Below are 27,574 nucleotides of genomic sequence, written 5' to 3' on the forward strand. Positions count from 1 at the left end.
ATTCACGATTATGTTATATGCCTCAATTGTGGTGTGATTTATTTCTCAATCCGATATCCGGAAGGAAACGCTAGGCGATCGTTTCCACAATAGGTCCGACAGATTTGGCGTTGAGTTGCGTGTCCATTAAAGAGCCCATAAATGGTAAGATTTGCTTATAACTAGCTCAGAAGGAAATAAGAAATCGAATCACTTTCAACGCGGCAGGTAGGATAAGGTGTAGCAAATGTGTCAACTCATCCGGACTTAGGTCATCTCGTCCCAAGTCTCGGAGTGCGCCCAAGCTATTCTCACTGCACAAACGATACGACGTTCGATATCTTATCAAGAGGCAAACATCGATACGCTTGACAAAATACGTGCTTCCAAATCATTTCAACTGTGGCCAGTGCCGGCGCGTTGTTACACGAACCGGAGCTTGTTATCAATTTTTACGCAGCCAACAAAATATACCACCCTGCCCTAAAACCGCGCTTAGCCACAAATATATTGTATGGAATATTCGAACACCACCAAACGGACAATCCATTCGCATCGGATGGTATCTCGATTGCGAACAAAGTGTTTTAAATTTGCTCCTTTATTATTATTATCATTATTATCATTATTATTATTAGTTATTCTTACTCGTTAAAATCCGGCACACGACCCGGAAGTAACGTACCCTCACACTCGATAGGATAGAGTGTTTCGTTCCTTAATTGTGGCATCCAGGATATCTGCACACAATTCCTTTTAACCGGCTTCCTTTTACTGACGTGGAGTACCTATGAATATATATTTCTAAGCCTATAGTATAGTCGCTAATGAGTGTGCTACTGTAATTGCTTGAGTGTTAATTTTTTCTGTTCTAGCCCTGATTCGTAATTTGCCTATTATTATTTCTCGCTCTGTTTTGTTGCTTATGGGGCGTCTTTTATTGCAGCTTTGGGTTTGTAACAGTTAAGATGACATGAACATCCTGACATCCTGGTAGAAAAAAAGCATTAAATAAATTAGCACACTAAACACACAATTGAAGTGGATTCACAATTTAAACCATGGTCCTAACGGTAGCCACAATTATAATACCCAAAGTACGTTAAAGAATTATTCCCTCTGAGCTCTGGAGACACTGCTCATGTGTCTCATACAGAAGCGAAACAAAATGTACAATTTCTTGAGAATACGCTTGATTCGTTATTGCTTTCACGATGTTTCGTTAGGCGGCCTTTGTCTAGTTTGGATAACGCGTACCTTTCTTTACCCTAGGGATCGCTAAACTACAAATCTCCTGCCCATCGTTGGACCATTGAAGTCCACCACAGAACGCCGACTGGGAAGCCGGCATGGAGAGGTAAAAAATAAAGGCTAGCGTGTTGTAGATGGACGATGCGCAGAACTAAATCAACCCGCGCTTCTTTTTGTAATCCTCCAAATTGAGTGATCGTTTCGGTCCGGACTCTCGCACGGGCTTTTCGACAGGTTTCGGGAGCACATTTACGGACCCCACTGTAATGAAGAAATGAAAGAAAAGAAGTTGTGTTAAGGCGACGTCATAGAACACGGACCGGGTGTGGTTGTACTGACTTGGCAAGGGAACTTCCAGATCGATATCAAAATCGTGCAGTGAATAGAGGTTATTATCCGATTGACCTGCCCCGTGGCTCGGTTTTTTCTCCTCTTGCTTCTTCTTGCCCAGGCCAGGGGGTGGCGGAGCCAACATGGCCATCATTTGTGGTTCTTCACGCTTTTCGTCCTTCTTGAATGACATCCGGGGTTGCGTTTGGCGGCGCGTGAACGGATCCTCGATCTTCTGACCACGCATGGCCCGTTTCTCTTCCATGATGGCCTTCTCTGCGTCTTCCACGTTGCGTTTTCGGTTGCGATCATTTATGTACGAAATGAGACTGATGCTGCTGCTGCGCTTCTTGTCCAGCGTGCTCGCTCGTTCCTCGATGTCCTGTATCTGTGAGTTTAGCTCACGGGCCAGATCATCTTCTCCTCGCAGTTGAGCGGCATCGCGTTCCTACAAACGATTACAATCGAAAAGTTGCATCTACCTTTCCTTGGACAACAAAGTTCGAAGTACCTACCTTCATGAGGATCGTTTTCTTCATCGCATAATTTGTCGGATGTGCGCGGAAGCGGTTCTTTTCTTCCACCAGTCGATCGATATCGGCATCCTTAAATTCGTACATCGATGCTTCCTTGATGTCACGCTGCTTTCGCTCGATCATGTCGACCGTCGGGAGCGGTGTTCCGGTCGACGCACACACCGTCAACCACTTCTGGTACTCGGTGTCGGAAAAGTCCTGATTCGATACGAACTCCAGCCGAAAAACGCGTTCCTGGCTGCCGTGCTTCAGCTTAAAACCTTTGTTCGTTCGGCTGCGCCCAAACTGATAGATTTTCGCCGTTTCAACCACTCCGACAATCTCCGCCACTCGATACACCGGTTTGCCCTGGTTGTTGCCAATGTTTATCCGCACAAAGCAGTTCATCACGGTCGGTTCGAAGATGGGCAGATTGATGAACCGCTCGAGCTTGTGGCGCGAGATTCGCAGTTTGTTCAATTCGGCGTTCGAGCTAATCTGTACCGGTTTTCTGCTACTCGATCCCGATCCGGACCCGGACCCCGAACCCGAGCCAGAGCCCGAACCGGACTTTTTCTCCTTATCCTCACCCTCGGAATCGCTTGAAGAGCGACTGTCGCTGCCACTGCCGCTTCCACCACTTCCACCCGAGCGGGATCGACGATCGCCGGACTTTTTGTCCCCATCGTCATCGTCGTCCGAGCTGCCGGAATCGTCCGAGTAGATGTCGGACGCTTTCAGCTTCATCTGTGACTTACCGCCGGGCACGTCGTCCAGCTCTTCCTTGTCTTCCTGCTGGTTAGCATCCTGTTTGCGCTGGGCTTCCCTTTTCGCTTCCTCTTCCTCGCGCTTCGCCTTACCCTCGCGCTTTGCCTTCAGCATGGCCATCGCATTGCTTCGTTTATCGTCCGTACGGTTCATCTCGACCGTCTTTTTCCTCTCCTTTGAGCGCTCCTTAGGGTCGAAATATTCGGATGCACTAGAAACTGGGAAAAGAGTTGTTTTTGCATAGTTGAAAGTTGTGCCCTATGGATGGGAAGGAATGGATTCTTACCATCGTCACTTTTCTTTTCCGGCGAAGAGGAAGGACTATCCGAGCGCGTTAATGCACCAGCGGAGTCACTAGCATCAAGCGAAGTTTGTTTCGGTGAATCTCGGCTTTCCGCACCAGCCGGTCCGATAGATTTCGCTGCTGCTGCTACTGCCTGGGCCGCTGCTTGGGCTGCCGCCGCCTGAGCAGCTGCTGCTGCCTGAGCCGCCGCGGCCGCTGCCTTCTTGCGTTCTTTTTCCGCCTGCGCTGCCGCTGCCGCTGCTGCCGCCGCTTCTGCTTTCCTCTGGGCCTTTTTCTTCTCTTTTTTCTTCTTTTTCTTCTCCGGTTGGGCCTGCTTGTCGCGGGCCCGCTCGGCGCGCTTGGCCAGTTTTAGCTTACGTTCGATTTCCCACCGAGTTTTCATTACATCTCGCCGTTCGATACGCTTGAAAATTTCCGTTTCCCGCTCCTTTTCCGACAGTGCGTTCAACCGGGCTCGATCCTCCTCGTCACCCATAAGATTATCGTCGTAACCATCGTTGAACTCGGAATCACTACTGCTGCTGCTGCTGCTGTCGTCGCTAGAGTCATTGCTGGAGTCATCGTCTTCACTCGATGCTGCAGCTGCAGCCGCGTTTCCCCCTGCCGTGGTACTCAACACCGCACCCCGGCGAGTGGCTTCCGAATCCGATGACACTTGACCCTCCTCCGGCTCGGATTTATCTTCCTCTTCGTCAATCGGTTGCTTGCGTTTCACTCCGCCACCGCTAGCTTGTGGAGCCGTGTTGCTACCGCCGCCCTGAGATGGATTATTGTTCCTTCTATGGTCACCGTCTCCCTCCCCCTCCGATTCGGATGAGGAAGTTGGTTTACCACCCTTCCGCTTGCGCTTCGTCATCGCTTCAGATCCGGACTCTTCATCGTCCTCCTCCTCATCATCTTCCTCGTCCTCATCGTCGTCGTCTTCGTCATCGGAGTCCGAGCCGGAACCGGACCCGGACCGATTATGGGCTGCATTGTTTGGAGACGCCGATGCTAGACGGGTAGTCTTTTTCTTCTTCGCCAGCGACAGTAGTTCCTGATGGTACGGTGAATATATTGTGTTTAGTGTTTGGAACGGCGTCTAGAAACGGTTGAAGAACTTACGGTGTCTAGGTCGGATCCGGAATCTGAATCACTGCTGCTTTCCGAGTCTATCATCGCCTGTGGCTTTCGTTTGACCATTTTGATGCTGTGATGTGCGCTTGGTCGTGGTAATCGATGGAAGGTAATGGACGAATGGCGACGGACTCTTGTCGGTGGAACAGATTATGCTGCTTGAACAGGTACTACTTTCGATTTACAGTTTTGTGACCTTTTCCACCGTGTACCGCACTCCCAGAGCACCGTACGAGCCACACAGAGTCACAGCCTACAAACCTCCTGTTTTTCTCAAGTTATTTTGCAGATTGTCAATTTTTCAGGATTGGTAGAAAATGCTCTGTTATGCGACGCTCGCAATGCTTCAATTTGTAGCGTATAAAAATAGCTTTACGACCATCTTGCGAGTGTCAATGTGACGCGAAGAGGTTGTCATTGCAATTCAGCAAAACGCACTTGTTTTGTTTCTAAAAGGCCTTTTAATCACTGCTTTCCAACGATAAATAAACGCAATCCTTTAATACAACAATCAACAATTTAATTATTAACTCACTTGTATCTACCAGTGGCTACCAAATAAGTACGTAAATTACATAATAAGCTCTGTAGCAAAGGCATGCTCAAGATATTTAAATGCCATAATGTTGACAGCCATCAAGTTGACGTCAAGGTGTGTATATTTACGTCTATGCACCCTGATTTTCAACAAATTGAGAAAAACAAAAAATATAACCAGCAAAAGGCTAGCAGACGGAACAGAGAAGAAAAAAACCAGTTGTAGTTCCTCGTAAATCCTTCAGTGTCCTTTTGGTGCGTACCTAGTGTTCCGTTGCGTTTCGGGAGCTTGTTATTGTATGTGAAAACACATAGCAGTAACACTGAATTTCGATCCTACAGGAGCTTTGCGTACTTCACCCCAACTATCCATCCATTGAACATTCACAATTTGGGAGCTATCGCTTTGATCGCCAAAGGCACATGATAACAGTGCACCGAAGGAGTAAAGCAGTGCAAGCATGAACTAAACACATCGAGGCAACCATAGGGAAACGCGTGATCTTACTCGGAGGTGGTTTTCCAACCGACAGAAACTGCCAGTGGTCGGTGCCCTATGCCGTTTGCGTCCTCCAGTAACATATTTCCAGTATTCCGCTTGTTGCTGCTTGCACTGCTGGTCACAGAGAAGAGGTTGTTTTAGTTTACGCTGCTCCTTCCACCTGCTAGTACCGTCCACACGCAACCACAGGTGCGACCACCATAATCTGGTGTGGTAAGTCGTCCTGCTAACCTATTGCCGACAATGTCCTTCCTCCATTTACCTACCATAGTTTCTATCGTTTCAAATTCTCCAAATGAGGTCATATAATCATGTTTTCTCATCCTAAACGTACCAGCCTTTCCAGTTGCTTTTCCACTGATACAGTGAATTACTAAACAAGACGGTCTTGCTTGCCATCCTGCTGGACGATTATGATTTTCTTTTCTCTTTCATCCTTTTTCAGTTTTGCCCGTAAATCGTGCCCTTGATACTTGAGCTCTTCTTGCCTAGCTTCAGTCGACCGACCATTCCGGTATCTCTGGCAATCCTGTTTTTCTTCGCACCATCTTTCCTGATCCTCTTTCCATGATTCTGTAGACGAATGTAGAATTTCACACCTCGATTTCGTGCAATTCATTCTCCTCAAAAACAATCGTCATTCGTAAATCCAAGAAATCGCAGCCGACCCACGTAAATTTCCACCCACGTGTTCCGACGACGCTCTCTCGTGTGCGTGCGTGTCACAGGCTGTGTATGCAGAGCGCGCTCCTTACTCCCTTCGTATCGTAGAAGTTGAATGTGTGATGTTTTCAAACGGGCTTCCGTGCAATCTAGCATTTCCCAGCTGTCTCGGTGTGCCAAAGGATAGTGGAAGTGACGAGCTGCTGCCGACAAGCATGGGAAGTCGCGAACCTGTCATTCTCAACGTGTACGATATGGTAAGCATCCGATCCCTCCTTTAGGTCCTCCACCCGAAATCCCAAAAGTAGGACAAGTTTGCTTTCGAGGTAAATTTTAATTAACCTAGCTTCCCCATTAACAACCCCGGACCAGTTCCCGGGGGGTAGCTCAGAGATTAGGCAATTAATTCCCTACCGACTATCAACTATCGCTGATGAATGACGTCGTGATAAGATAAATATTGACAAAGAATCCATCCATTCCCTTTGACCCTCAATAAACTTGCAATAGTGGGAGGAGACGGTCGTAAATTGGATTCTAACAAACTCTCCTATAAAAAATACTCCTCGTACAGTACTGGATCAACGAGTATACCACTTCAATCGGCCTAGGGGTGTTCCACTCGGGGGTGGAGGTCTTTGGCACGGAATTCGCCTACGGTGGCCATCCTTTTCCATTCACCGGTGTGTTCGAAATATCACCTCGCGACCACGATGAGCTTGGGGATCAGTTCCGGTTTCGGTAAGCGCAGAAAGTGTAGGGATTCAATGAGTTGGAACGTAGCTCTAGTCTATTGTTCTATTCTTTGCCTTGCAGGCAAAGTATCCAGATCGGTTGTACAGATTTCACAGAAGAAGAGGTACGAAGAATTGTGGAAGAACTTGGCAACCAGTTCCGGGGGGATCGATACCATCTGATGAACAACAACTGCAATCATTTTTCTGGCGCACTCACACAGGTAACATAAGGATGTTGTTAGCGGTCTTCCAAACGGTATCCTTCATCTTCTTTTTGTCTTCACTTTGGCAGATCTTGTGTGGCCAGGAGATTCCCAGCTGGGTGAACCGATTAGCACACTTCAGCTCCTGTGTACCGTTTCTTCAACGCTGTTTACCAAAGTAAATGTAACCGTGCGACTTTATCGATGATGTAGTCTAACACCTTTTTTTTTCACCGGTGCTTACAGAGAATGGTTGACGCCAAACGCCTTACAACAATCGATTACCGCCATACAGGATCGTGACTCCGACTCGAGTCCTTTTTGAGAGTAGCTGTCCGGTGTTACTCACGACGGCGATGGTGATGATGACGACGACGACGACGACGATACCTCCTCCACTTTTACCACTACTTTTATTACCATAACGTCTACTTTAAAGAACCCTGCAACCCTACGATCACTGCGCCGAACACAACACCCCCGGGTGTTACCAGTTCGCTCCGAATCCGAGAGCAAATCGTGCATAAAAATCGATTGACTTCACGCAAATGCCACAATTCGCGGGAGCAGCAAACAATAAGATTGTTTGTGGCTTTTAATGACATTTAACTTGCGACTCGCAATCAACAGTGAGTTTAGTTTCCGGAAGTGCAAGTGACTCGGTGAGATGGGGATAATTCCTCCAAACACCGGGAAGATTCAAAGTACGTCGGCCTACCGAAACATGTGGTTGGGGTTTTGCGTGCAAAAATAGTAACATTCGTATAAATGCTTTTGTACATTAGTCACATTCTTTTCTTTCGTAAAATCCCAACTGGGACCCGGAGTGAGAAAAGCCTACTTCTCTTGTTTTATTATTTCGGAATGATAACTGCTTATGTGCGTTTGCCGTTAGTTTAGCAAATTTTAATCTACGTATGAGTTATGTTAACAAAATTTGAAGCAAATTTGTTAAATGCCTAGTTTTCGTTCTAAATTACAATGCTCTTCGACACTTCGCAAAATAACTGACCAGCGACCAACCTGTCGTCCTGTCCTGTGTAATCCTGCCGAGCAGTGATGTCTGTACAGAGGATTCGATAAGCTAACCAGAACCAGAGACTGTCGAACTAAAAGTGGGAAACGCCTATTGTTCGAAACGTTCCGTTTTCCGTAAACACCACAGCTCCACTCATCAATCACGAAGAAGAGCCAGTCAGCCAGCAAAAATGTAGTGAAAAACAGGCAAACCAAAACTGATGATATTACGTTGATTCTCATTAACTGGAAACTGGACTGAAAAGAAAACGCCCATTACACGCTGCGAAGTACGTTGAAGGGGGAAGGTATACAATGTGTAATAAAATATGTAAATTAGTTCCAAACCATGTGTCGAACGACGGAATGGGTGAGTGAAGCTTTATTAAAGAAAAAAAGAAACAAATCGAGATAAATAATCTAATAGATTCGTTAACATAACATAAGAAAGATAATAAACCAAGTACACCTAAACGAACATTGGTACTTTGAAGTAGAAGAGGATAAAATTACCGTCGGTAGAGTTCTAAAGCAACAGATAAACAAAATCAACAATTAAAAAAAAGAAAATAGTAAGATAGAGAGAAAGAGAGAGCTGGGTTCAACAGCAGACTAGCTATAACCATGAAGTGCAGCGTAATAACGTATGGGTAGTAGTACTTTTTAAGTAACAAAGATGGGAAAACATGTAAATCTATCTATGTGCGTTGAATAGAGAACACACAAGAGACATCATATACACATTATAAAACGTTAACTGAAGTTTAATTGATTGACTAATTGATTACATGTTTGATTGAATGATTGTCCGTTGAGCGTGAGTAGGTTCAAAGTTTATTCGGGCACTGAAATGGCAGTTGTTGATAAAAAGGTTTACGGAAAGGAAAGGCAAAGTCGAGACGCGTGGCAAACCAACCTTACACACTACATCATCACCATTAGCAATGACCCCCACTGTGTACAACCCCATTCTACCTGAAACCATCACATCACACACAACACTGAACAAACTCGACATACCAGATACGCACCGGAAGGAATCTATTGATCTTTATTGCCATAGGATTTAAGCAGGAGTTCCCCGAAAGAACAAAACATCACAAAATGGGGGGATCTACAGCGTGTTAGATGCGAAATGAGAGAGAACCAGACAAAAACGAATAGCAAAGCACGTATCGTACTGACCGTTAGTAAAGTATTACACTATTATACAAACGATCAATATCCTGTTATTGTCCAGGAACGGATTATTTTGTATCGAATTTATTTTTAACCCTCCATACATTAACGCACCGGGATTTCTTATTCCGGCATCGCAACAGACGGCATACCGTGGAGTTAATTCAAGATATTTAGACAAACAATCAATCAATCGACAAAGAAGAGAAAGATCTTGCTGGGTGGTTTGTTTTGTACCAAGATTCGATTTCGCCCGTTGCACTTCTACAAAATCCAAAGTAAAGTAAAGAGAAAGATAAAACAAACGCAAGAAAAGAAACCTGTTACGCATAAACCTGAGAATATAGCAGAGTACTATTAGAAACTAATATTACTACTACTATTAATCCTAATGGGACTTCTCGATTCTCGTACGCTCTCTTTCTCTGCAGTTCTAGAGGTAATAAGCAAACGATAGGTGAACAAGTGGATTACTAAGAAAAGAAGAACACAGCGAAAACGAGGTAAACGAAACGAACAACAATTGTATAATTAACGAATAAAAAAAAAGGGAAAATGTTAAAAAGCAAATTTTAAGGATGTCTTTATCGTATAAAGAAGTTCATAGCTTTCTATCACTCGTAATGAAATCAGTTGAGTAACTCGGTCCCACGAGACCGAGACAAACATGTGCAACGGTTGAGAACGGAAACGCCAAAGGTTCCGGGGAGATAGTAACACCAGCCATTAATTATCTCGTTAAATGGTCAATCTAATCCGTCGAGCTCTCCGGGGTTGAAGGGCTCGATCGATAAGGATCGACACAAAGGCGACATCGACAAGGGCCTTCAAAGATGGCCAGAGCGGGAGGCGAGGAGAAAGGCGGAAAAGTAGAGAGTGTAAAAAAAAGGTTTGGCACATTTTGTAACCTCTTGTTGGACCTCTTGTTGGACGCAACAAAGCAACGAGATGAGAAAAGACGGCAATAGTTGGTGGGAATTGGTGCTGGTGCAGTTGATTTAATTAAAAATTTATATCTATTCTTGCCCTCGCTCCTCGCGAGGATGGTCCCCATGCTCCCACAGTGGCTGAAATGTTGCAAATAATTGACCAATTAATCCATTCCATAGCCAATGTCACCATTCGGCTACGACGCAGCCGATGCATTTCTTAGGGCGTGATGTGTTGTCTTCATTCTTTATTTGTCTCCTACGCGTCATTGATTTTGTGTTCTACTTCTTCTAAAAGCCCTTTATTGCTCGAATAACTTCAACAGTTGTTACCAATAGCATTATCAAACTAAAACAAGCAGCCGTTTGTTCACTACGCCCACTTCCGGTCATGCCGTAGTCAAAGTAGTCGGTAGGAATCGTATTGTCCGTGAAAAGACCACCATTGCCGAGTCCATCAGATTCGCTGTACTCGATCGTTTCCGTCGTCGGGACGGAGGACACGGAAGATGATGGGCCTTCCGGCATCTCCATGGGATCGATTTCCACCTCTCCACCGGTGGCGAAACGTAGGATATTGCTTGGGTCGCTCCAGCCGTACCGGTTCCGGGAGAGGACGACTACCTCGTACACACTGGTCGGTTGGAGGCCTTGCAGGGTGTACCCAATCGAGTGCAGTGGCCCATACGAACCGTCAGAGGGAATGATAAGTTCGCTCCAGGAAAGCTGCTGGAAGGAACGGCGTGCGGGCGTTACATTTCCCGACGGTACCCGCCGGAACTTGAGCTTATACTCGATCAGCGGTGAGAAGCTCTCCGTTTGCCAGATAAAATTGTGCGTCGTGGGGGATGACATTTCCGCCGCCGGTTTGAAGCTGGCCACCATGGGCCGTCCGGTCAACTCCAGCTGCGTTCCGGCGATCCCTATCCTATTGCCCGCCTTGCACTCATACTGGCCCAGGTCGGCGTCACGGAGGTTGCGTATCGCGAGCTGATGCCGTTGGACCGTGTAGTACTGGTGTTTGCTAACCAACACGTCTAGCTTTACGATGCGTCTATCGAACACTACCGGCAAGCCATGATGAAACCAGTGGATCGAAGCGACAGGGTGCGACGTCACCACGCACTCCAAGACACCCGTTTCACCGACCTTCGTGTGCACGGTTGTAGTCTTCACATCAATCTCGGGAACAACTGCGAACGGATCCAAACGGAATGTCAACGTTATTAATCCACAATGGGCCAATCACCATGGACAAAAACACTTACAGCTTACGACAACTTCCACGGATGCGATGGCCTGCTCACCAACACCATTTGTGGCCGTACATTCCACAAGCCCCGAGAAGTTGCGGTCTTCAATCAGCACGCTCAGTTTCCGTTCGTTTTCAAACGGTAGCGTTAAGTTCTCGTTCTGAAAAAAATAAACGTACCGCATTATTACTATTCCAGTGTAAAAATCCTGAGGACCTTTAGTCTTTAGTACCATACCAGATAGTTCCATTTGATGTATGGATGGGGTACACCAGTTACCTGGCAGGCTACCTCTAGGATTTGTCCAACGCGAATATCGATGGGGCCCTCCGGATAGACGGTAGCAGTCGCTTGATCTACATCAGGTGCGAGATATTTCACGATCAACCTTCATATCGCATGACGCAGTAAGTGCATAGCATGATACTCACACTGAACTTCGATGGCGTGACTCTGGGAAGCCCAACCACCGTCGGTCATGATTTCACATTTGTAGTCTCCGGAATCTTCCGTCTGCACCTCCGCCACCTCAAGACTTCCGTTGGCCCAAAGGCGCATCCGTGGCGGTGCAAGCAAATCTGGATATCGTGAGTCCAGCAGCAGAAAATCGTCTCTCGACCAGCGAACGTAGCGATATGGAGCTGTGGGAAGGCAAGCGGGGTCAGCAGCGACGGGTAAAGGTTATGTTGGTTGTCAATTCTATTGCCATTATCATGGGGCGCGGGGTGGTTAATCTAATAATAAAGTGAGAGCTCGGGGTGAAGAATGCCTGTGTTGATCCCGTGAGACATATGTCGAGCGCTTGGCGAGCGATCTAGAGCCCGGCACGCAGGGCAGCCGTGTTTCTTGTGCTAGTAATTGATTTAATGACCGGCGGCTCAATGGAAAGTGCGTCTAGCACTGGCGCGTGATTTTGACGGGTTCAATCTGGAAGACCTTATAGGTCCCACGAATAGTTTGTTTGTTTGGAAAAGCCAAATAACTTGAGGGATCTGTCGGCAAAGTTCCTTGGCCAGCATCACACAAGACGTTGTTGGTCCACTGTTATGTATAATTGCATTGGCGGGTCGAAGGTTGTGCTATCTTGTGCTGTAGATCGGTAGCATTCTCTTTATTACAACTTCTGATCTAGTGAACATTGATTTAATTATTACTAAGCTTACTTGGATGCGATTGAAAGGGAAGGTCATATCGTTTTGTTTGACGGTTTGAGGTTCATAGAATGGACTTACCATTATGATAGCACGGTAGCAGAATTGTATCATTTTCGTACGCCTTTACCGTAGTCGGCACGCTCCGGAACGATCCTGCGACGGGATTTCCGGTCACAATCTGCCGATTGGTGCCAAGGACGGCCTGCACCACGATTAGCGCCACCGTCAGCCGAGAGATGGCAAATATTCGATCCAGTGCGAGCCCCGACATCATGAAGGTGATGATGAACTGATCTCTGTAACTGAACACCGAGAAACGAACTGTTGCCGTTAACATTTGCAATGGACGAGGGGGAAATTGTTCAAGTATGTGACCCTTCACAAATTGACGGCCTCTGCTGACCTCACGATGCCTTGCGAGGTAACCTCCGCGTATACGAAGAGTTACAGATGCCACTCGTTGGTGTCAAGTAATCCGATCCTAAATGCACCCCTTTCTGCCTCATTTCCGCCATATCATTTCGGCCGAAAGACGACGCCATTTATGACGTTTGTTTAGATTTGGACAACGGACTATCCTCGCAAAGTGTTCCACCACCATTCTGCGGAAACTGCACTAACTGATACCTCTTGTATCATCCTCTCCTGTGTCCACAACGAGGGTGAGCAGGCCACGTTTCGTAAACCATACCAAGTTTTCTTTACGCGCCTTTTCCGCACACGTGCTCCTTGTTTGCCGTCCATGTGTCACATGGCGTCAAAATGATACGTTGCGGAACGCATTGTGTACATTAGTGGAACTGTTCCATGCTGCTTGAAGTAAACAATTATCAAATGAGACCTCAGCTATGCTGATCTTCATCTTTTGTATTTCATCCTCGGTTGGAAAAAATGTATCATAAAATGGTTAAGGAACTTTATGGATCATATATAAGCCAAAGGAAATGGTAAAATATAGCGTAAAGCGTATAAAAAGTATAAAATAAACGGGGAGATAAATTAACTAGACTGGTCAGTCAAAGATGTGGGTGTTTTACTGTCCTAATACTGACCAATTTGTTGACCCATTTCTCTGTATGGTCTTGTGGTGCTTATCGATACGCGAAACCCGCCAGAACTGTAGAATCCCACCCATTACATAATTAGAAGTTTTAGTCCGACGCCCCCAGTGGTAATTAATACACAAACGGAGAAGTCCCACCAGCAACCAAGAAAGGCGACGTCCAATAACAGCGAATTTTCAACTTCCCACCCCAGTCGAGCAGCATTTTTATACATCTCTTTTTTATAACGATTATTCTACAGTTCAGTTCTAAACCTTTGATTAGCGGGCCGCTTGGTAAATTGAGACGCAACATTTGATGGATGGCTCATGGTTCTAATTCACGAGCAAATTCGATGGTCGCACATGTTTTTGCCCATCAGCAAATTTCATTCGAAACACTACTGCTCTTTGTATCACAAGAAGAAGGTAGAGAACTGATTGTTAGATGCTTTTTGAACTTAGTTTTAGGACCTGAAAAAAATTTGTTCGTTATTGAGATAAGTTTGAGGTACTTACGGTTACTTTTAGTCTTTTTCCGCACCGTTAGTAGTTTTATTATCCCTTAGGCTTAATGGTGTGTAATAATCCGAGAGTATTTCCAGGACTCCCTTCAGCACACACTTTTACAGCTTCAGGTTTTGTTCATCAATCATTTTAGTCATTGTTTTTTAAATCACTTGTTCTGTAGCACATTGATTATATAATTAGAACTATTTCACTATTCAACTGTCTAACTACTGGAAAGAGAAATGAAAAAAAAAACCGTTGTTCAATCACGTTTTCACTTGGCAATAAAATATATTAATTGTCCTCACACGTCCAACTTCGAGGCAAGTTTTCAAATGGTCGTAGCTGTGGGTTTCCGAACATGAGGGTTAGTTTTTTTTCCCCCGACACCCGAATTAATTTCCTGATCCGCCCCAGGGCCCTTTTTTGGCTCCTTTCTTTTCTCCTTTCTTTGACCGTATTATGCTGCAATTATCGCACCAGCAGCGTTCAGTTGCATACGAATTCCGTTGCCTTTAGTGTTGCACTCACTCGACAATTCCTCAATTTTCGTCCGGTTCCGTTTTTTTGTTGCATTGTAATGTACGTAGAATGCACTCGAATTTTTCCACTCACAATATTGCGTTGGTTTTGGATTGGATTCTTGTTACCAATGTACTCGTATTTTTCTCTTGTTCACAGATTCTATCGATCCCTGGAACAACTAACATAACATTTTCAACTTGATTCTCCGATCGTTATCTCCGAAAATCCGAACGGATCGGACCTCGGAAAACACTGCCTCTGCGGGTGGACACACTTTTCTGCTTTGCTTCCCTTATTTCCACGAGAGTAACGGTCGGTGTTAACGTATCTGATCCGTACCGCACGATCGATGACTTGCGACTGAGCTCATGCGATGCGTGGTCCATCACGCGCCGTTGTTCCGGAGTCGCGGATTCGCCCCGCCGTCGCTTGGACGTCTTTCATGCGCAACCTCTCCCTCGTTTACGGGACTGTCCGAAACAAAAAAAAAAAAAAACAATAACTCCACTCTATCCGTGGCGGTATTTATGCTTTAATTTTTGGTTTCGTTCGACGCGGGGGTGTCACCAAAGGAAGGCCGGAAAAGTGTTCGTTACATTCCTGGAACGTGGGGCGCAATAACGGGGCCAATTCTTCGAGGCTGGATATGAAGGCATAATTAGTCTAAAGCGTCTTAGCGATATGAATGTCGTGAATCGATTGACTTTAAAGGGAATAATAATACTATTTACTTCTTTTAGTTAAACATTCGGCAGCATTCTGGCCGACAATTCGATAGAAAGCCCATTAATTTACCAACGGTCATCGGTTTTTGCATCGTTTTCGTTTTTATTCAAAATCAACAACCGAAACGATACGAATAATGAAGTTGGGTAGATTCTATACACCCGTCTTCGTTTCACGTGGTTTTGCAAAAAAGACCGACGAACAATTGCGTGCGAAAAAAGGTAACGCAAGTTTGCAGTTTTCCATCTCCTAACGGGAAATGAGTTTTAGGGAGGTATATGTGATTGTATAAAGAACAAATATGCCTCATCTGTGGTATATGTGATTGTTTGTCTTTTCTCATCTCGACTTTCCTTGCCCATGGGAAGGCTCGGGAGCAGCACATAAATGCATACGAAATACGGCTTTATTTGCATTTATCTATCCGTCCACTGAGGGGAGACCGAGCCATTTCCCTTCGATTGTTGTCCAATTGACGTCGAGAGCTGGTAGCGATTGGACAACAATTCGGGAAAGACGTGTTAAAGAATGCTCCTGGTCGATGATTTATGCAGCTGTTAGAAAGTCTGAATACAAAGTATTGTGTGGTAGTTTACATTAAGAAGTTGTTTATCTTGCAACTTGAGGAAGAAAAAACCTATCCTTAGGAGTTTACTTACAACTTATTGTGGCAAATGTATTTTAAAATAAAATTAACTTTTCCCAATTTGTTTATGTGCTATGTCAGGATCCTATAGGCCAACTGGTCAACTCTGCGCCATATTCATTTAGTCTCTCATATCCTTTCACGGTTCATCGTCGGATTTCCCGCCGATCGCTGTCAAGCTGGAAACTTAGCTGACATGCCATGGTAGGTCACACTGAGGATAAGTGTAAAACGATCCTCAAACGTGCAGCGAACTAAACCCCGAAGGGCAGCCATAGGAGGACGCCAAGAGATGACACGTACCGGAAATTTACTATCGGTTCGCAACGGTTCGATTAGATTAAGCCGGACCACGTGTTAATTACGCACGCACTCGGGCAAAGCCGCACGTTTGACCAATAACATAAGCATGTGGAAGAAGAGAGTTCGAATGAAACACATGATCATAAAACTACCAATATTGTAATACAAAAGTAATAAAAACTTCATTTCAATATTTGAAAGCTTTTAAATACGATTACGAATAACGATTAACGATTAACTACGTTACGATTGAAATTTTTATCGAAATTCTTTCATTTTTATGCCATACAAGGAACCATAAGAGAAAAGATAGCTGAAAGTAAAAATAACATACAGGAGCATAACATTTATAGATTGTAATAAAAATATGTTGAACCGTTCCACCAACAGTTCTAGTCCTAGAATACGTTGCGCTTGAATTCAAATCGAGATTCACTCGAAAAGTTCGCGGGCCTCAATTTTTGCTCTCTCCTGCATCGCTTTCTTGCATCGAAATTTGTCAGTTCGATAACAGGGTCGCAGGACGGCTAGCAGGTATCCCTCGCAGCTTCCGATCAGCTGGCGCAACATCAACACCCAAAGCGGTAACGTTCGCTACGCTCCGGAGCTTGGTGTGCCCGTTTGCGCTACCTTCGCGTCGGTTCTGCTGTCCTGGTAGAAAAACTGAATTTCAGCCTGCGAAAGAAGCGCTCACAGCGATTTCGAAATCCACAGCGAGACGGGGCCGTCGACGGCCGAGCGTCTGTCGTATCGAAGAATTGTGATTGGATAGCTTTAAATTAAATAGTTTAGACACATTCCTTTCAATCTCACCATAAAAAAATGCATATAATCTAAAATAAATAAAAATTGGAGTGAATTTTTGAAATTGCATCATTAACACATTATTTGTTTTATTACAACTTTAGAGCAAGCTCTTCCTTCTTCCATTCCTTTCCTTTACATGTCCATCCAACTTTCTCCAAAGCTAGCGATTGTTGGCCCGCTGCACTACTATTCGTTCTAACATTCGTGTTCTTTATTTTCACCCTTCTTCGGTGTCATCCTTGGAGTCCCAAAGAGGTCCTTTTCCTTCCCATGTCAGCCGTTCACTGCTTGTTTCCGCTGCTCCATCACGACCGCATCACTTTCCATCGGGTTTACCAACTCTCCCCCACAATGGAACAACTCAGAAAGTATTTACAATTCGCAGACTTCGATCCTACCGGCGGCGTTTCCGGCATTCCCTGATTGATGGGGATGTTCACCGGTAGCCTTTCTCCATCCCTGGCTGTTTCTTACTTGGCCAACTAGTGTGCTTATGTCCGCTTCGAATCCATGTTTGTGATTAAAACTCAACCACACCCACAAACACACAAAAAGGAGAAGCCACCGTTTTACATTTCACCCTACCCCGAAAACAACATTCATCAGTCGTTATTGAGCCTTCGGTGCATAACACATAAGCGCAATGGAAGCTCCAAAAACCGTTTAAAAGACGAAGCAAAAATCGAAATCAATGTAACGTGAAGAACAAGCACGGTGAAGATAAAGATAAAGAGACACACATTTTGTTTGCTTTAGCTAAATGAGCAAAGGGTGGCGGCTGCGCCGTTTGACTAATTACTTCTAATAGGATTTTTTTTGTTCCGTCTCAAGTCTGGTAATGGTCCTTTCGAGGCAGTTGCTGGCATTCCCTGTTCGCCCACAAACTAGACAAACAAACAAAAAACAAAGAAACACCCTAGAGTTGCGCTTCGCTTCAATCCTGGACGATCCTGGTACGAAAAGGTAAGCTCGAGGTGATTGGTAGTTAGGTGGGGAGGACCGGCAAAGTGTACCCTTGATGTTGTTTTCTTCTGTACTTGCAACCTTGAGCATAAATATAAATAATTGTCCTAAGAGTTTTTCTCCCAGCAAAAACAAAACACATACAATTAAAAAAAAAACATTTTACACAACTTCTTACACAAATGGTTTGCATTCATCCTCCTCCTGTCGTTTCTGCTGCTGAAGTGACTGTTTCTCTCCTTTAACTCGCCCCCTCGCTTGTTAAACTCTCTATTGGACCTTTCCTACAGAGCACAGTTTTTCTCTATTTATCTAACGTGTCGTGTCTTTGAATGTCTCTTGCATGTACATGTTGGCGGGGGTGCCGAATCGCCCGCCTTAGTCGTCCGAGTCGGAGTTTGATGACAGACACAGGTCTTTGCTCAGATCAACCGCGCTCGCTGCGGCACCAACCCCGGTCAGCTCCGGTCGAGGATCAAATATAGATTCTGGGAAAGAGGAGAGAATTAAGAGATGCGTCACGTTAGCTAGAGGCGGTGAAGAAGTGCGGCGTGTTCGTGCAACTCGGTACCTTTCACTGGTGAATCATTGTTGTCCTCGGTCGAGCTATCTGACTCCTGGTCACTACTGCTCGAATCGGAATCGTCCGAACCGTCCGATTCCGAGGAAGTCATCATTTCCGGATCCTAAGGGGTAAGTTAGGAAAAGTTAGGTGACTTACTATAAACAAAAAAACATAAATCTCCCCCCCCCCCCCCCCCCATTCCACGACCCTATTTTACTTACACTACTCGCTCCTCCGCCGATTCCCGTCACAGCCGGTGGGGGCAATAGGTCGCGATCCGAGGGCAAACTAACCTCAACGCTCGGAGGCATCGACGGTTCGCTCAGCATATTGTTCCGGGCCAGTCCTCCGTACGCCGACGACACGCTCAGGTGATTGTTGTGGTGATGATGGTTGCTGTTGCTGGTGCTATTGTTCATGCCACCGTGGTGGTTGTGGTGGTTGTTGTTGTTGCTGTTGCTGCCGCCGCTTCCGGTGCTGCTGGAGTTGTTCTGCGCGGAGCTGCGCGGATTAAGGTAGCTGTTGTTGGTGGAACCACCTGTGGAGCTGCTGTTGCTATTACTACTCCCACTACCGCCACCAAGCAATGGTAGCTGTTGCTGATGGTGATGGTGTTGTTGTTGGTGGTGGTTGTTGTTGTTACTGCTGGCCCCGTGGTTGGAATTGGCGCTGTTGATGTTATTGTTGTTGCTGCTTTGATGATTGTTCATAGAGGAGGAGGTGGAGGAGGATTGTGGCATGCCGAAATCCAAGCCATCGTCCAATCCGATCATCGGAATACTTGGCAAGGTCTGTTGAGTATTGTTGGCATTCCAGCTGGAACGGGAGAGCAAAGGAAAATTGCATTGTGAACTGGTTGTTATTGGATAAAGAGCATATGAGCACAGGAGAGATATCCTCCTCCATTTTGACAACTTACGCCGGTGCCGATTGAGGGCTCCGGTGCGGATAGGACGGCGAGCCCTGCAATGGCGAGTGCTTTGGCACGAAGTTGATCGGTGCATTTTTGCGCACACCGGTCGTGATCTTCGTCTTGGAACTTTGTCTAGCGGTATTATTTTCGACCTTGATCGTTGGCGGGGGCGGAGGTGGATTGACTGCTTTGTTTTCGGTCCTAAAAAAATGTGAAAAGAAACACACATCCTAGCATTAGTACAACGCAAGATAATTGTTCATGCAAATTCCCGCTCACCTCGTCTTCTTCACCACGATACTACTGTTGAGCTGTTCGAGTGTAATCTCTCCCGTCGCCCGGTTAACGATGAGAACGCAATCTTTTCGCGTGTAGTCTCGTTGGTTGCCCTTGAAGACGGTATTTGGCACACCGGAACCATCTAAAAAGGCCGACAGATGGATTAACCACTAACGTCGACGGGATGCACTCAGCAATATACTTACCCAAGTGTGGGACGGTAACGGTGACCTGTTTGTTGTCACTAACTTCCAGTTCTGCAGGTTTGTTCACGTCGACGCTGGCGGGTTTGAAATCATCTGCATTTCAAAGCGAGGATCGGAAGAAGAGCAAGAGAGGTGTAGAGTTAGTATTGGAGGAATGAGGAGATTGAAAAGAAGTTAAAAACGTGCGTGTTTGTTGCAATTTAAACAAACCGAAACAAAACGCAGTATGCGAGTGCCTGCGTCAGCAACAATCTCAGCAGTCCAAGAGCGATTTGAGATTGGACACCGCAGCCATGTGAACTGCATCATGCTGATGGTTATTCGTTTTTGGCAATCACTAAGCAATTGTATACTTATGAATCTGCTCGAGGGGAAGGGTTTCGTTTTCGTGGTGTCTTACGTACATTTTATCGTGTGGAACACATTCGACGGTGTGGAGTTGGTGAAGGTTGAACCGAGTTTCAACTCGCGCACCTCCGAGCCGATATTAAGTCGGTTGTCCATCCTTTGCGATCTCGGTTGCTAGGATGCTGAAGTGTTTGAGCCAGGGTGTCGCGCTATCTTTCAAATCGGTGTTTTAAATTTTTACGACCCTGGCCGTGCTCCGAGGATTCACTCTAGGTGGATGCGGATACCAGAGCGAGCACCATGCTCGTTCTATTTTTTGCGAGTAGAAACGTGTGATGAGCTCGTCGTCTAGCTTCCGGTGGAGTCAGTAGGATAAACCCGGAAGTACGATGCACATTGGAGAGGAAAGGTAAAAGGGGTGCAATACCACGACCAATGGTCGTGATTCGATGGTGCCCTTTCTATCGTTCACTAACGTCGTTCCCGCCGTGGCCAGCCGTCGTAGTCGACAGCATGCATGGTTCGTTCTCTTTTCCTCCCGGATTTCACTCTCGTTTCGTACGCGGATCTTGATCTGCGGTGCGTTTTTGGGTTGGTTACGATTTTTCCCTCAACCGTTGGAAGGGGTAGCACTGTGGCAGCGCGGCCGAACCTTAGTACGCTGCGCGTACGGTGGAAAGTGTTTGAAGTAGCAACAACCTGTGGCCTACTGCATTGAGGGACACATTGGTCTGGCACTACCCTTAAAAAAGGAATAAATCTTGCCCTCTCACTGCCGATGATCGACCACTCGCACAGGAAAACACTTCTTGGGTAAAGTTTGACAGCACCGTGCAGTTTGACAGTATTCTGGATAACGGCAATCTATTGCAGTCCTAGCGAAACACGCGATAACGATAAGGGGTTGGGTTTATGCTTTCCATCCAGTGTTGCTTCTATTCTATTTTAGTTCATCAACTGCCGTTTATTTACTTTCTTGGTGCACGAGCAAACGACGGTACGAGATTGACTGAGATCGCTCCCGGACGTCACTTTTTCGAGATGTTTTCGTGTTGTTGTGGCTGGCACGATTCTGGTGTCGTCGTTGTTGTTGTTGTTGTTGTTTGTGGTAAACGGTGTTGTGTGTGTTGTTGGAGATTTTTGCTTCACTTCTCTCACACACCTGTTCCAGCGTGTTGCTGTTACGGAGCACTTTCAACTGATAGATAGATCAGTCGTTATTTCTTTCTCCTTCTACGGCTTTCCCGCATGAAGTTCTCCCTTCTCTTGTCACTCTTGCACGGCAAAGGCGCCGTTCGATTCTCGTGTGTGCGTGTGGCAGAAACACTAGTTTTAAAAAAACCGTACACGGGGCCTTTTTTGCTTTTTTCTTCGAAGGAGTCTCAGATTGCTGACATGACAATCTTCTGGTGTCGCTGTTGTTGGTGAAAATCCTGTTGCTCTGCTTCTGTTGGGAGGTTATTGTTCCCAGATTTGGTAGACGTCGTTCGCGATGTTGCAATGTACCGACCGAAGTGGAGAATAACTTCCCAACAGTCAGACACCACAGCGGAATAGCACGTTAGTGTAAAGCAAACGGAACCTGCTGCAGATTTTTCGATCTGGTGAGATTACGGGTGAAAATACGACGGGTCGGCGTTTGGGTACTATCGGGCGGATGCTTTTGGAAACGTGCACCATATGGTACCGGCTCCGGTGACGGCACTTTATCTTTTCTGATGCGCACGGGGGACTTTCGGGAGCTGATAGCTGGACTGTTTTCACGACGGGTATCGCGACGATACGTCCGCGACGCAGTGACAGCTGACTGCTGTCAAATGTAGTGTTGGCAGAACCGTGATTCGGAAGACCCGAAGACTCGATCCCTACACGGATTCCAATGATTCGAATCCCAACTTGACGGATTCATAAGAGTTGATTCTATTTAAGAATTAATTAAATGAATTGATTATTTATATAAGAATTGAAGCAGATTTAATTTGATTCGATTCGAAACAACATATACTGCTGCAGCAGCTACGATTGCTGCTCGAATCCTATCATGGTGACCTTTGGGGAAATTTCGAGCAGCATTCATGTTCAATTTTCAATCGTCCGTTGATATGCAGACGTACAATATATACAACACTCAAGTTTAAATATATTTAATATTTTCTAGGTCTTGCTTACTGTAACATATTTAAACTTACCCTTCAGTGCACCATAAAACAAAATGTCAAATAATCAGTATTTATCAAACGAGTATTATGTTTGTGGGGGATATCATTTTTTTGTATTTTATTTTGATCCGTTCTATATTAATGCTTCTAATTCTGTTCAACCTTACTAAGCTAGAAAACGATGCATGTATGTTGTTTGTGTCAGAAAGGGATACAAGTTTTTCACCTCCTTCGAGTGGAACTTATGTTTGTTGCTGTTTCCGGTTGTTTACTGCATGGAACGAGACAGGGCATGGGAGAAAGTAGTCGGGGTGTTGTCTTTTAGTTCGAATTATGTTTAACATGATGTGTGAAGATGCAGTGATCGTTTAATGTTGTATATCTGCTGTCCAATATACTACACATACCATTCTGGCTATCCACTATCTGTAGCGTAGCCATTTGCTTTTCACTGTAACAACGGATGTAACTACTTATTTTTATATATTCGGAGCGCGCTAGTGACGAATGGATTTGTGATTGTGTTCCTTTGTGAGTGCTTTTAGCGTTGTTGTATGAATGCACACAAGAGATGTGTATCTGGTAAATTTTGGTTATCCTTTCCGTTCTCCTAATATTCATTAAAGATCTTATCAGTATAATTTTATATTATTTACGTCGCATGCGTCCATTATCCCGTCTTAGTTTTTCATAGAACCTCCTTCCCCTTCTTGTTCGCGTTTGTTACATAGATTTCTCTTGTCCATTTTGTTTCCTTTTTTGTAGATTTACCTTTTTCATTTACTCTAACAAATAACTAGTAATATATAATGTTCTTCAAATGTTTGATCATTTTCTTACTTCAAGTAGCAATAATATTGATTCACATTTCCTGACCACCATTCTCGATTCGAATTTCAGGATGCTTAAGCACGTGTTCTGTCAGCTCCCCTAAAATTGCTATCATTCATTTGGATTTTTTCGTATTTTTAATGAAAAATTACACTTATAGCATTCATTCACAATACCTGCGCGTGTTCTTCCTACCTTTAGTACACCACCCTTATGCGCATTCATAATGTAGGGTGCAAGCTACGCATTTCTTCCCATCCTGCTGTGAGTGATTTTCGATCTGTATTCTTTATCGTTTTCTTTTCATTTTCCATCGCATACAAATAAATAAGTTTTCATTTTTAAACATACCGGCATTGAATAATTTGCTAAGATTTTCTGTTTTTGTTATTAACAGATCAATCTTTGTTTTTAAGGGAAGCGTTTTCACTGTACTATCACGTCTTCAGTTTATCGTTCTCGGGTGTACTGATTCTTTTCTACAATTTTTTTTCCCGATTCAGCAACTCTAGAATCTGATAAGAACCTGAACTTTCACAGGCCTCAGGATCGGAATATAAAGAAAGACGAGAGCTATGTTTCGTCAAGCGATATCGGAGAATGTTTATATTCATCCTTACAGTTATGAGATTTGTTTAACGATGCTCGATACTGGAACATGTTTTTCGTTTTTCATGCAATCGAACAGCGATAGTTGTTCAATTTTTAAATAGTGTACTTCATAAAACGGGAGGTTTTTGCTTACTTCGTCTCCGTATCGCTTGAGGAAATCTTTACTACCTGCCACCATCATGTCCTACCATATGCCCATTTATCTACAAGACTCATATATTTGCATTCGTTAGATAATGGAAACATGCGTACCGTTCGGAGTATATGACGAACATGTTTATTTTGTTTGTAAATGCTCCGGTTGGATGATCATCATCGCTGTACTTTTAATTGCAAGCTTCATTAGCTAGCATCCGATGCATCACAAAAGCGCATAGGAGCGAAACCGGTTGCGTTTGAGGGATTTTAGCTGCTAGCTTCTATCAGAACATATATGCACTCCTAGTGGTTTCATGATCTTGATTAAAAAAGTGTTATCGAAACGCTAGCCGCTGAAGAGCTTGTAAAACCGTTAGAGGCCTTTGTGAAGTTGGGTTGAGCTACCGCCGACTACTTCCAATAAGGTTAGAGAGGAAGTAGGCAGAAAAGAGGTCGTACGTTGTTGCACAACCTAACTTTGGTTGAATTTGTTGCTGAACACTGTTTCTGCTGTATTCTGGCATAACCATTTGTTATTGCAATGCAAGCCACATCTCGCAAACCTTTCGGTGCGCATAGAAATTTATTTATCTTGCAAAACTGTCCCAGGCTGGTAGGGTCAACCCTTGTGGTTTGTGAGAGGGGGTGGAGTTCAATTGTACAATGCTAAATAGGTTGGAGGGGCTATAAATGACCATTCCCGTACAGCCGAGGACTCTTCTCAGACTCTTGGTTGCCTCTATAACCTGCCGCGTTTAAAAGGAAGCTGATTGATACACGGGGTGATGATGATGATGATCGTAGAGCAAAACCCGGTAACCGCAAACGTTAATCGCACAAACATCAATATCAACAACAACAACAACAGGATGCAGTATGATACGAATGAGTGATAGCTCTCTTTTTCTTATTTTTTTTTTTTTTTTGTGTTGCCTTCGCTCGCGAGATTATGCTGGTGACGCAGTGTAAAAGTGAGACCTACGGGAGCTACGATAAAATGGGTAGAAGGTTCATAGACATCGTTCCATTTAATCAGTGATAAGTAAAATCAGTCACGGCGGCGTTGATATCCCATGTTGGACGCGTTACTCCGCGTCTAACCGTATATCCGTCCGTTGGGTTAAGAATGTCATGACGACTTCCTTCTAGCAAACGTTTTTGTTCTACACCGTAAAAATAGTGTGTTTTCCGCTTTTTCGTCGTTTAATTTTGCGCTTGACGTGCACACAGATTTCGGTTCTCTACTTGAGGGTTTTTTAGGCTGCTGGTGTGCTTATTGATAGGATTAGTCGTCTTCGTTTCTCCTCACCATTCTTTTGCATTGTATCTCCATCATCAATCTGAGATTACAGCTTTTTCATACGTAAAGTTTCATTTCATGCCGACCTCGAGACAGGCTTTAGCAGAACTTGTTTCTTTTTGCTTAAGTATGTGCTTAAGGACGTTTATATTTTCCTTGCTTTTTATCTTTATTTTCTTTTTCTTTTTCTATTGAGAAGGCAAGTGTTTTTGCAGTTGAGTTAGAAAATGTTTGCTTCCTGATCAACGGAAAAGAATACACCTACTCTATTGGCGTACAAATTACTCGTCCTTCACATCCTGTTGCTGTTTCACCATCAATGCATTACTTACAACGTTCATTTGCATGTTCAGCAACATGTCTCTAAAAACAGTCGCTTACATGCGTGCGTTTCCAGGTAGTACAACTATAATTGATTTAACTAACAGTCAAAAGTTTTGTTTGTTTCCTTCGATCCTTCCCGAAAATGCTCGCGGCACTCAAGTTTTATCCCTTCAGGAGAGCATCCGTCGCGGCGTCACGTTCTAGAGTGTAGTGGTCCGCAACAGGGAAGCGAAAATATGGTTATAGCCAGCGATTTTTTCCGGTGTAGAACATCGCTCATTACCTTCTTCCAAGTGCGCAGAAGAATCTTTTGTAAAACTATCCACTTTTGGAGTACCCTGTTGGCGATGCTCCTGTTGGTGCAGGTGGTGTCGGTGGGGATGGTGATGGTATTGGTGCTGTTGATTGCTCTTATTTTTATCCTTGCAACGCATCGAGGACCTCCCATCCACGACCACCAGTGACCATCGCTTGTTCGGAGTGTTCGTGGAGTGTTTTGATCGAATCCTAACCGCATCTGCTTCACCGATCGCAACCCCCAGTGCTTTCTTGCCGTTACTTTCCCTTTCCTTTACATCATCTCCTCCTCTGCTGCCGCCTTCTTTCTGTTCGTTTCGAGTTTCACTGCCGTGCTTTTGCTCTGGATCGGACTGCGTTTCTGCGACGCCACCGACACTATCGGTACCACCGCATCCGCCGCCGCCAGCGCCACCATCGCTACCATCGTCATCGCCTTGACCGCTATCATCCTGGGGCGTATCGCTCCCGACCGAGTGATACTCTTCCGATTTTGTATCGAGTCACAGACGTAGATCATACGCGATCTTTGACGCGATGTTCTTGAATCCGATGCTGGTGCCTGCCAATGGAGGAAATGGTCATAAGTTTTCATCACTTGCACCGAAGTAGTTAGCTTAAACCGTACCCGATATTCTCTTGAATCGAACGCCATTGAGCGATAGCCGGGGAAGCTTGCAGACCTCGATTTCCCACTGAACCAGTGAATCGGTGTTCGGGTCTCCATGTACACACAGCAGAACGAACCTAACAAACAAAAAGACGCAGAGTGGAGCATGTGAAATCGATCAGTGGGAACCATCAAGAAAATGGAAAACGGCAACACAGTCTTACCGTTCACGCTGCTCATAATCACAATTGTTCTTGTCCAGCACGGACCGAATTTCGGCCATAATCTCGTCCGGTAATCGGGGGGATGTTGTCTTCATGGACCACGTGAAACGCAACACACGTGGTTTCACTGGTTCCTCCGTGTTTGATCCACTGTTGGAAAGTTGTTCAAACCCGTATACGGGAAGAAATGGTGTCGTTTGTCACCAAACAGAGCCAACCCAATGCGCGGAATTACGCAGTAACACAAGTTTGCACACCAACGCGTGTTGCGGACACGAGGAGGGTGTCGCGAAGTAGATGATGAATTAGATTACAAAAGGACAATCGCAAATCGCGAATAGAAAAGGTGTTAAAGATAGGTTGATTTGTAGAAGGAAAGAGAGAAAGAGAGAAAGAGAAAAAGGTGGAAACATATCGATTATAAGCACGGCGAAACAAATCCTTGTAAACGAAACAAAAAGCAACAAACTCAATTTTCTCTATTCCAAATGATGAACGAACAAAAATTCTGTGGTGACATTTTGTGTTCTTTTTTGGAACGATTTAATATCGTTGAAACGATAGAAAACAATGAAAAGGTAAAATGTACAAGATGATAATGTAACGCAATTTGTATAAATGGGTACCATCCATGTATGAGCTGCTGCGAAATACACGCAAATGAAGAAAAAACGAGATCATATTCTACATCGCAACAACGTGGGAAAGTGAAGAAACATAACTTAAATGACAATTGTCTGATTTACGCAACACATACACAAACAGTTATGGTCCCCGCGAGGAAATTTTAGGAAGGATTTTCATCGTAA

At 44.9% G+C, this 27,574-nt stretch overlaps 5 protein-coding genes and 1 long non-coding RNA gene across 7 annotated transcripts in view; 2 read left to right on the forward strand and 4 right to left on the reverse strand.

Moving 5' to 3' along the window:
- Positions 1–580: 580 nt before the first annotated feature.
- LOC131271937 (RNA polymerase-associated protein Rtf1) lies at positions 581–4,617 on the reverse strand. 2 transcript variants are annotated; one of them, XM_058273527.1, is made up of 7 exons: positions 4,252–4,617; positions 3,772–4,183; positions 3,244–3,711; positions 2,647–3,061; positions 2,076–2,586; positions 1,570–2,008; positions 581–1,491 (listed from the first exon to the last, which is right to left on the reverse strand). In XM_058273527.1, exons 1-7 carry the CDS (start codon positions 4,327–4,329, stop codon positions 1,382–1,384), a joined length of 2,433 nt encoding a protein of 810 aa, XP_058129510.1. In that variant the 5' UTR covers positions 4,330–4,617; the 3' UTR covers positions 581–1,381. The 2 variants fall into 2 exon arrangements, with proteins under 2 accessions (XP_058129510.1, XP_058129509.1); XM_058273526.1 differs by having other exon boundaries at positions 2,076–3,061; positions 3,130–4,183; positions 4,252–4,608.
- A 348-nt stretch (positions 4,618–4,965) lies between these two features.
- Positions 4,966–5,791, forward strand: LOC131259317 (uncharacterized). The gene is made up of 3 exons (XR_009178121.1): positions 4,966–5,055; positions 5,143–5,515; positions 5,748–5,791. It is a non-coding gene; the product is annotated as an uncharacterized LOC131259317 (long non-coding RNA).
- Positions 5,792–5,888: 97 nt separating this feature from the next.
- Positions 5,889–9,666, forward strand: LOC131261251 (deubiquitinase DESI2). Its single transcript, XM_058263235.1, has 5 exons — positions 5,889–6,222; positions 6,540–6,706; positions 6,782–6,923; positions 6,995–7,083; positions 7,152–9,666. Exons 1-5 carry the CDS (start codon positions 6,088–6,090, stop codon positions 7,228–7,230), a joined length of 612 nt encoding a protein of 203 aa, XP_058119218.1. The 5' UTR covers positions 5,889–6,087; the 3' UTR covers positions 7,231–9,666.
- A 623-nt stretch (positions 9,667–10,289) lies between these two features.
- LOC131270503 (MAM domain-containing glycosylphosphatidylinositol anchor protein 2) lies at positions 10,290–12,708 on the reverse strand. The gene is made up of 5 exons (XM_058272437.1): positions 12,516–12,708; positions 11,715–11,924; positions 11,521–11,639; positions 11,299–11,443; positions 10,290–11,223 (listed from the first exon to the last, which is right to left on the reverse strand). The coding sequence occupies exons 1-5, from the start codon at positions 12,706–12,708 to the stop codon at positions 10,322–10,324; spliced, it is 1,569 nt and encodes a 522-aa protein (XP_058128420.1). The 3' UTR covers positions 10,290–10,321.
- A 4,354-nt stretch (positions 12,709–17,062) lies between these two features.
- Positions 17,063–21,971, reverse strand: LOC131261452 (ell-associated factor Eaf). Its single transcript, XM_058263489.1, has 7 exons — positions 20,327–21,971; positions 19,923–20,015; positions 19,717–19,858; positions 19,444–19,638; positions 18,746–19,340; positions 18,531–18,645; positions 17,063–18,447 (listed from the first exon to the last, which is right to left on the reverse strand). The coding sequence occupies exons 1-7, from the start codon at positions 20,424–20,426 to the stop codon at positions 18,338–18,340; spliced, it is 1,350 nt and encodes a 449-aa protein (XP_058119472.1). The 5' UTR covers positions 20,427–21,971; the 3' UTR covers positions 17,063–18,337.
- A 2,905-nt stretch (positions 21,972–24,876) lies between these two features.
- LOC131259899 (serine/threonine-protein kinase par-1) overlaps positions 24,877–27,574 on the reverse strand; it is a 32,914-nt gene continuing 30,216 nt past the window's right edge. Inside the window, 3 exon segments of the mRNA XM_058261509.1 lie at positions 24,877–26,493; positions 26,560–26,678; positions 26,766–26,915. Coding sequence (XP_058117492.1) covers positions 26,435–26,493; positions 26,560–26,678; positions 26,766–26,915 — 328 coding nt within the window. The 3' untranslated portion in view covers positions 24,877–26,434.

The sequence above is a fragment of the Anopheles coustani genome, chromosome 3 (genome assembly GCF_943734705.1).
Source record: "Anopheles coustani chromosome 3, idAnoCousDA_361_x.2, whole genome shotgun sequence".
In the NCBI taxonomy this organism is placed as follows: domain Eukaryota; kingdom Metazoa; phylum Arthropoda; class Insecta; order Diptera; family Culicidae; genus Anopheles; species Anopheles coustani.

Excerpts from the sequence above, each read along its gene's own strand:
- LOC131271937 (XM_058273526.1), bottom strand. The coding sequence starts at position 4,329 with ATGGTCAAACGAAAGCCACAGGCGATGATAGACTCGGAAAGCAGCAGT. Across the intron at positions 4,184-4,251 it reads CCGGATCCGACCTAGACACC|GAACTACTGTCGCTGGCGAA; the intron begins GTAAGTTCTTCA and ends CCGTACCATCAG. Across the intron at positions 3,062-3,129 it reads GGAAAAGAAAAGTGACGATG|TTTCTAGTGCATCCGAATAT; the intron begins GTAAGAATCCAT and ends CTCTTTTCCCAG.
- LOC131261251 (XM_058263235.1), top strand. The coding sequence starts at position 6,088 with ATGTTTTCAAACGGGCTTCCGTGCAATCTAGCATTTCCCAGCTGTCTC. Across the intron at positions 6,924-6,994 it reads TTTCTGGCGCACTCACACAG|ATCTTGTGTGGCCAGGAGAT; the intron begins GTAACATAAGGA and ends TCACTTTGGCAG. Across the intron at positions 7,084-7,151 it reads CTTCAACGCTGTTTACCAAA|AGAATGGTTGACGCCAAACG; the intron begins GTAAATGTAACC and ends CGGTGCTTACAG.
- LOC131270503 (XM_058272437.1), bottom strand. The coding sequence starts at position 12,708 with ATGTCGGGGCTCGCACTGGATCGAATATTTGCCATCTCTCGGCTGACG. Across the intron at positions 11,444-11,520 it reads ACATCAAATGGAACTATCTG|AACGAGAACTTAACGCTACC; the intron begins GTATGGTACTAA and ends TATTTTTTTCAG. Across the intron at positions 11,224-11,298 it reads CGTGGAAGTTGTCGTAAGCT|TTGTTCCCGAGATTGATGTG; the intron begins GTAAGTGTTTTT and ends ATCCGTTCGCAG.
- LOC131261452 (XM_058263489.1), bottom strand. The coding sequence starts at position 20,426 with ATGGACAACCGACTTAATATCGGCTCGGAGGTGCGCGAGTTGAAACTC. Across the intron at positions 19,639-19,716 it reads ATCGTGGTGAAGAAGACGAG|GACCGAAAACAAAGCAGTCA; the intron begins GTGAGCGGGAAT and ends ACATTTTTTTAG. Across the intron at positions 18,448-18,530 it reads CAATGATTCACCAGTGAAAG|AATCTATATTTGATCCTCGA; the intron begins GTACCGAGTTGC and ends CCTCTTTCCCAG.